Source organism: Populus euphratica, unplaced genomic scaffold (genome assembly GCF_000495115.2).
Source record: "Populus euphratica unplaced genomic scaffold, PopEup_1.0 scaffold9.1, whole genome shotgun sequence".
In the NCBI taxonomy this organism is placed as follows: domain Eukaryota; kingdom Viridiplantae; phylum Streptophyta; class Magnoliopsida; order Malpighiales; family Salicaceae; genus Populus; species Populus euphratica.
The window spans coordinates 2,350,826-2,359,403 of record NW_011499857.1 but is presented as its reverse complement, the minus strand read 5'-3'; the positions used below and the strand labels follow the sequence as shown (position 1 = coordinate 2,359,403).

General features: G+C 31.9%; 1 protein-coding gene across 1 annotated transcript; it reads right to left on the bottom strand.

Moving 5' to 3' along the window:
• Nucleotides 1-283: 283 nt before the first annotated feature.
• LOC105123775 (protein TIFY 6B-like) lies at nt 284-3,846 on the bottom strand. Its single transcript, XM_011023495.1, has 7 exons — nt 3,583-3,846; nt 2,661-2,860; nt 2,118-2,308; nt 1,951-2,035; nt 1,512-1,839; nt 1,266-1,320; nt 284-731 (listed from the first exon to the last, which is right to left on the bottom strand). Exons 1-7 carry the CDS (start codon nt 3,668-3,670, stop codon nt 659-661), a joined length of 1,020 nt encoding a protein of 339 aa, XP_011021797.1. The 5' UTR covers nt 3,671-3,846; the 3' UTR covers nt 284-658.
• Nucleotides 3,847-8,578: the final 4,732 nt, after the last annotated feature.

Below are 8,578 nucleotides of genomic sequence, written 5' to 3'. Positions count from 1 at the left end.
ATTTCAAGTTTTTTTTATTTAGTTATTTTTTTATCAAATTAATCAAATTACGAGTTTAATAAATTAACAATGACTGAGATCTTTTTTTACTTATTTTTTTATTATTCAATGTTGTTTTTTTAAAATAAAAAAAAATTCATGTCAGCTTAAAATTGTTTTTTACTTTTTATCCAACAGGTGACCAGGCACAGGTCACCTAGCATGCACGTGCGTGTGTGTGAATTGAGAGAGAGAGAGAGAGATGGTCTTATGTAGTTTCAAGTACGAAAGGAGGTTGCTTTGCTATAAAGAAAGGCTATATAATTATTACAAACTGGAAAGTTGTATAAAAATTATGCTAACAGATTTTTAATTATGCTCTAAATGTGCTTAATATCACCTAATCTAGAAGCAAAGAATCCGAGAGCATTAAAAGAAAGCGAAATGACAAAAGAAATGGGCGGAAAACCCTACACTTACTATATACGAGAGAGAGTTAAGTTTGGCAATCAAACAGGGTCATGATTACAGTTATTCTATGAAACAAAACACGGACTGACATTTTTAACTTGCTGCACAAAATCTCAACAATTCCCGTCTGCTTTTGGCTTCATTGTATGTTGTTACTCTCCTTCTTGCCAAGAGAGAACTAGTTCCAGCCGCAGAGGTTGCGAAGGAATTAATTAGCAGGGTTCGGGGTGGCAAAATCTGGAGATTTCTTGCTGAGAGTGTACGGCTCTGCATTCGTCGCTCTGCATGCACAAAAAACTGCCTCAATTCAGGAGCCAGATGATTTAGTTGAGCTAATCATTGCATCAATAATATCACTTCATTGAAATTCAATTTTTCCAATATAGTAAAGGTTGTACCATGGTTTCTACTTTCCCCTTCTTTTTTGATATTTGCTGAGGTTTCTACTTTCCCCTTCTTTTTTGATAAATTGTTTCTTTATTATTGATAAATACGCCCCCTCAGACCCAAAGCAAACGAAAAGCAGGCTTTGAAAATTCTGAAGCAAACTCCAAACAAATGCATCTCCAACTCCAGGCCCAAACAACATCTTTAAAACCATTTTCAGTTTTTCGAAATAGCCTGAAGGTATAATTATCGCAAAGACAAAAATACCTAGCCTAGCTAAATTACATGCGTCTTACATCCCCGCAGGTCCTTGCTTTGGCTTACCATCTAAAGTGTATTTGTTAATGATTCTCAAATAGATTTGAGCATTAAGGTCAAAGTGAAATTTAAAACAAGTATCTTTCTTTCTTCTTTGAGTTAGAACTCACCTTTCCTTGCGTTTCTCTAAAAACCGAGCCAGGGATGCTTTTCGAGCCTGAGGGACTGCAGTGACAGAGATTGGGCATTTGATTATATATTGCAGATAAAGATTAAAAAAAAAACCTAATTTGTAGACCATGCAATAAACTATCAATGAATGTGCAAAATAATTTAGAAATCTTTTTGTCGGAACATCTTCATGGAGGCAATATATATTCGAACACCACTTTCAAGAGAGAAAAGAGAGATCATACCAGATGGTATCATGGTGGTTGTAGCAACAGAGCCCACTACATTTCCTGTCTTTGGATGATCTGGTTTAATAACAGGAATGGTCACAGGTCCAGTGGTTTTGGCTGCCATGATTTCATCGGTACTAGTTGACCCACTCCCTGACTGCGCACCTGTATGTGATGGGCTTGAGAGACTAGAGCATGGTGGAGTAGACATGATAGGTTGGTTCACGGGACTAACATCAGCTGCTGCTGGCTTTGAGCTAAATGCCTGGACTTCGACGTATGGCTGTGCCGATTTGGATGAAATGGAAGACCCATTTCCAGCCAAGAACATGATTGCCTGGGCCTGGACAGGATTCCGTAAAGAAACCAGATTTAGGATTGCCATCTCCAATTAGACAATAAATTAACTACTGCACACATTTATGTGGAGAAGAGAGAGGCAGAAAGAGAAAACCTTCTCGGGGGATATATCATCATAGACGTTGACTGTGCCAGCATAAAAGATGGTCAATTGAGCAGGAGACCCATATGCTTTGACACTGTTCCAACAAACATATTCAATTAATGTTTGTTGTAAGAAAAGTTTGTATGTGTTCATTTCAAGCATAACGTGATACTTACCTTGAGTCTGTTACCCCAGCAACAGGACCAACCATGGGAAGAATTGAATGCGGAGCTGTGACAGGAAATCCTCCAAGCAACTGTGGCTTCATGGCAGTCCCAAACATATTATGACCAGTGGCTGGATGATGATTGTTGAAGAAAGGGTTGCTTGTAGAGATTGAAATTGCATGATTGGCGACCGGAAACATCTTCATATCATGAGGATGGTGCGCAAAGTGCACATCATGTTGCGCAGGAAAAGCAAGGTGAAAAATGAGTCTTATCTTGTCTATTGAGATTGAATAATTTCTAAATGGTGAAAATCCATGGAGAAATAATGACAGTAGTTCGCACTTGATGATAAACCAGTCTCTTTAGTCCGAGCACCCAGGGAAATAATCATCCAGCTCATTTTAAACAGTAAGTGAAAGGGATAAAGTTTGTTCCTTCAGTATTCCTAATTCCGACTCATCTGATAAGTTGTTTATGCCAGGGAACTTCATTAACTAATGCCTAACCCTGTAAAAATAATACTAAACACAAAGGAAAACCATACCATACCTGGATTTCAGCAGCAGAACGTTTTTGACCAGGATCACATGCGTCTCCACTTAAGACAGACATGAATCCAGAGGACACCAAGGCATCAGATTCAATAGTTTTGGTCTTCTCTTCTTGAGCAACCTTGAAAGACATCAAGTTATGAAGGGTAGAGACCTTGTTGGAGAAGGGCCAATGCATCCCTGAACCCTTGGTAAATCCTATGAATATCAACAAAAAGATTAGAAACCCACGCAACCTTTTAATTCAAAACAAATCCAGGAACCTTTTCTCTAACACTCAACTTTGGTCAGATATCAAATTAGAAATCAACAAATTAGGAAAGAAAATTCAAACTGTCTGAATCAGACTCCAGATGGACACTCTTTAGAGTTAAATTGGAAAAATCAAGCTTAAGCTTTGTGTATACTCCAAATTTTCTTGTTGCAATAAACAGCTAAGCATATACCAAATATTAAAGATCAATATAAACAGTCACTGGTACCAGATTGAATCTTTATCTCACAGATATAATCCCATCAACAATAAATAAATGGCTACACACATACATATATGCATCTATATTGGTCAAACAGGTAAATACTGCAGTATCGAAAAAATAAATTTAGCAAAGAAGCAAGAGATTTCTTAATGATGTCAAACAAGAATTCTTATCGAGTTTTTAAGCAAAAACTCTTTCTTTCCTTTTATTCAGTTCAAACATCACAGTTACAGATGCACCAGCCATGCACTCGTAATTAGCAAGGTACAAGAAAAGGAGAATTTTCCATACGAAAAACAAAAGCAAAACCGCAATTTCATTTCAAAACTAACTCAAAATACATCAAACAAAAACAGCATCTATACACAAGTTAATATTAATGTAAGAATCACAAAAGAAACCAAAAAAAATAACTTTTTTATGACAAGAAGAAGAAGATACCTATATCTTTACACCCATCAGAGCTAATCTCCTCCTTCACCACGGCCGACGGTTTCTTTGAACTCAAACCCAAAAAATCTCTTTCCATTTTCACAGGAACAAGCTACTACAAACAGAATTCAGCTCAAACCCACCTCGAAAAACAAACCCAAAAACCATACAAGATAAATCAATCAATTCCTCGACTCTATAAAAAACCAAACGTTATGCGGGGAGGAAGGAGAGAGAAAACCACACAAAAGCTTATAGTAAAGGGGGAGAGAATTTTTTTTAAGGTTTTATAAGATCTGGGCCGTTAATTTCTGAAGAGTTATCAGAAAACAAGGAGTGAGTACCGGTTTATCCAGTATGGTTACTGGTTTGTCCGGTATCCTACCACGTGCGAAACTCTTTTAAGTCACCCATTGCCATTTCCGGGGGCCCACTTGTCGGTGGTAACGCCTTTCTTCGACTGAGAGTCTGACACGTGTATTTGTCACGTGATGATTTTCTCTTTGCGGGTTAATGATCTGATATTTTTTTTAATTGCTGTCTTATCTCATATCTGTGACTTGTGATACTAAGATAACGAAATTCTCACGAGAAATTAGTAAAGAGTGAAATGGAATTCATCTCAAGCTTTTATTTTCCTGTAAACTAGTTTTTGCGTCGTTCCGCATACCCTTTTGTTTTTAGTTAAAAATAGATATGCATTTGTTTGTCAAATTCGCCTAACAAATAACTATATATTAATTTACAAAAACTAAAGGGTTTGGGAAAGCAAACCATTTTTTACCCATATTCATTCCACAAAGTTATTTATAGTGTTTTTTTACTCTTATTGATTTTTTTATAATTTTTTAAAAAAATTAATTTTTATTAATTTTATCTTTTAATATTGAAATGATTGAAAATTTTTGTTTCATAATTTTTTATTATTTTATCTTTTTATAAAATTAGTGTAGTCTATGACTTACCTCGGTTTACATATTTGATATGGTGCTTTATTTTTTACTTTTCTTTTATAATTAAACTTGAATCTTTTTTTAATTTATAGTTTTTTCTCATATAGTTATAAGAAAAAATAGTTTTAGAGAAAAGTTATATTATTAAATTTTATAAAATAAAAGAAATTAAAGAGTGTAGAGAAATCATTGTTCACTTATACTTATTATATTGTGGATTACATTGTTTTGCTTCTTCTTTTTTTTCTTTTTAATATTGAATTTTTATTGTGATTTAAAAAAATATTAATTTTATCATTTAATATTTGGGTGATTTAAAATTTAGTTTTGTAAATTATTTTTTTTATTTTGTCTTTCTACAGGGTTAGCATGCTTTGCAGGGTTTTTAAGAGTAATTAAGGGTGTCTTAATTTACAGGTCTGATGAGTGTTTTTTTTTTAATTAATCTTAACTTTTTTTATCTTTTATTTTTTTCTCATAGTTAAAAAGAAAACTATTTTAAGAGAAAAATCAAGTTAATAAACTTTATAAAGTTTATGAATGTGTTCACAGATTTAGCTGGTTGACCTAATTCGTGAGTCTTGTGAGTTGAACTTTTTTTAATTAATTTTTGTTTTAAATTCCATTATTGAATATTAGATTAATTAAAAATTTAATTTCATAATTGATTTATTCGCTTTCTATGAGGCTAACTTGACATAAAAAATTATTTTAGTATTAGGTTGGTGTTTGATTTGGTGATATTTTATTTTTGTTATCGTGTAGTTCAATAAAAAATAGTTTTTAAAAAATACAAATTATAATCTCAATGAAGTCTATAACCTGGCTCGTAGGTTTTGTGTGTTAGTCTAAGTTACCTCTTTCATAAGTATTACGAGTTTACCAACCAATAGAATATGTTTTTTTTTCTATCCTTTAATTGTTTTCACTTTTTTTTCAATGTTGTTTCTCAATATTTTTAGGTTAGCATTCAATTTTGCTAACATCTATTTTTATTATATAATTTTAAAAAAATTTATAGAAAAAAAGTTATTAAATTTAATAAAATTCATAACCTAGGTCATGGATGAACCAAGATCAATCCAACTTGTTACTATCTCAATATTTAAAAAAATATCATCTTTAATGTTTTTTTTAAAAAATCAAACATTATTTTTACCAATCATTAAGGTTGCATTTGAATCATGAAATCTATCAATTTAAGTTGGGTTATCTCCCACGGAGTTTAACTAGAAACTCGAGTTAGACAAAGAGCTAAGTTAGGAAGTTTTAAAATTAACCCATTTAGTGAGATTTAATAACACTATAAAAAAAACTTCCACACTCTTGATATCTTTTTTCACATTTAAAAAAAAATTAGCCCGACCTATGATGGAGCCCCGGGCCATGCACTAGTCATCCTTCTATTTAATTTCATTATATTTTTTATAAAAACAAAAATTCAGGCACTCAAATAGTTATTCAGAATAATTGGAGCTGACTTATATTGATTTAATAATAACAACAACATTGATAATAATAACAATAATAAATGAATTTTAAATATATTTAGTGTTAAATTTATGTAATTTAAGGGCTCTAGAACAATGAGATGTAAAAAAATGAAAAAATTAGGATGACATGTCACATTTTTTTCTATGATAGTTAAATGCCACTTTTTGTGGTTAAATTATTCTTTTAATGATATATATTTGTCAAGTAATTTTTTTTATAGCTATATATATTTTATCATGATGAATAAAAAATGATTACTTTTAAATTTACATATTGATGAAGTCCAAAAAAATCAAAGTAGCCTAGGAATAGAGCTTTTAGGCTGGATAGTCGATTAATCAATTAGTCATAATAATCTCATCTATTCTCCCTAGCTAATAGAGTTGATAGTTCATACTCGATGCTTGGTAGGTCAATGTGGCTCGTGACTAATACTTGCAAAAAATCCTTTTCAACAGATGTGGAGATTTTTAAATGCTCAAATAAATATCTTTTTAAAAAGATAAAATACAATATATTTTATAGAGAACTATTATATATATATATAGAGAGAGAGAGAGAAAATGAAGACTGTGAACCTTTGTTCTGAAGGTCTCATGAAATATTTATAACTCACGAGTCTTGTTCATTTGTGAAAAAAAAAGGTTTCAAATGTAATTATATCTTTGCGATAGTTTAAGTTATATTTTACTCAAAATAACATGTATCAGACTAGCATAAAATATTGAGGGACATGTATAAGGTCCTGAAAAAACTCTATGATAAGTATTGGGCTTAGGTAAGGTGTTCGAGTCCGTTAAAGATGAAAGTGGATCCGAATATGCTGTCTGAATTCAAATATACTGGGCTCAAACATGATATCTCGAACCCATGAGAGTGTTAGGTATGTCATACTCATAGCAGGTGTTCACCCTGCATAGACTTGAACCTATTGCTTGAGCCCATTTTCTCTAGAAAGTTAGATTAAGGCAGCAGCCGAAGCCTAGATTCCTTAGGTGATAGGCTAGGGCTATCATGCCCGAGCTCACTTTTCTTAGGCTCCCTATTGTACTTTGAACTTACAAGATCAATCTCGAGTTCAAGATGTATTTTTATTAAAATTATTTTTGGGGAATTTTTTGGATCTATTTTAGAAGAGTTTTTGGTCCCTTGTTTTAGGATCCATCACATATAAATGAAAATTAAAACATACAAGACAATTAAAATTAATCCTAATATTCTCTTAATATTAAAACACTACCTTGTATTTTCTCTAGAAGCTAACGATATTCCTTTTAGTCTCATTGGTGTTATATTGTATTTATCAATAGACAAACTCTTGTAATATTTTACAATTGCGAAACCTGATAGATTGAAAAATTAAGCCAAGGGGAGGATGCACTAATTTTTTGAGAAAAGCATAGAGTTCAAAGAAGGAATTTCTTCATCATTAAATGTGTCTAGATGTTAAAGTCTTCCTTCATAGAGTCCTCGATTTCAATAAGCTATTTTTGTATCTGTGCGCGAGGTTAAATGTGCCTTAATGTTAAAGAGGCACTGATTTTTTTCTAGACATCTTATTGGTTTTTTAATATTTATACACTGCGAAATTCTGTTTACATCATGATTTTATTTTTTAAGTCGCATGTAAATAGAAGAAAAAAAAATTGAAAATCAAAGAGTTGTCTAATAAATCATATTTAATTATCTAACGAGCATTATAAAAACCGGAAGAAAGTTGAAGGGAAGAATTGTTTGATACTCATCATAACACAAGAGAATTGCTTAATTTTTTTATTAAAATAATATTTTTTATATAAGCATATTAAACTTGTTTAAAAATATCTAAAAAAATATTAATTTAATATTTTTCAAATAAAAAATAACTTCAAACACATTAAAAAAAACGAGTTATAACATAAAATCATCAGACACTCGCTGTACTTAAAAAAGATAACAAATTAAAAACCCATCCAGATCATGACAAAGACAATTAATACATATACACAATTTGAGCATGGGTAAATTTTTATTTCATCCTAGAATTTAAAGACAAATTAATTAGTTAACACCCTTGTCTTGAAAAACCTAATATTAAGCCCATGTGCTTTCTAATTTGGCTGTAACCTAATAATCATTGAGATATCTGTGTTGTTTTTCGTCATGAATGAACTATTTTTTTAATCATTCCTTGTTTGTGATCAAATTTTATACCCATTTTAATACGGAACTAACTCATGCTTAAGAAAAAAGAGTGACCAGGAAAATCATTCAAGATACGGATTCAGTGGAGTGGTTACGGATACAAACTTGAGCTTTGCTGAGCTACCATCTTTCGGATTCAATTCCTGCAATTCTTTGAATTATACAGTGTAAAGCAACTCTTTCCATTACGTCAAAGCCAAGGAAATTGGATTCGTCGAATCTTTTATACTTTAATCCTTTAATTAAAAGAGACCATGGTGGGCAATCATGCTTCTATTTTTATGAAGCTTGACTGGCAAAATCTACTTCAATACTTAAAACAGCTGATAATCTTGATAACCTCGCTTCTCTTAGTACACCCCCCCCCCCCCCTA

Bases quoted from the DNA above. Each gene is read 5' to 3' on its own strand.
- LOC105123775 (XM_011023495.1), bottom strand. From the start codon at position 3,670: ATGGAAAGAGATTTTTTGGGTTTGAGTTCAAAGAAACCGTCGGCCGTG. The intron at 2,036-2,117 runs GTAAGTATCACG...TTGTTGGAACAG, and splicing joins GCTGGGGTAACAGACTCAAG to TGTCAAAGCATATGGGTCTC. The intron at 1,840-1,950 runs GTTTTCTCTTTC...AATCCTGTCCAG, and splicing joins ATGATATATCCCCCGAGAAG to GCCCAGGCAATCATGTTCTT.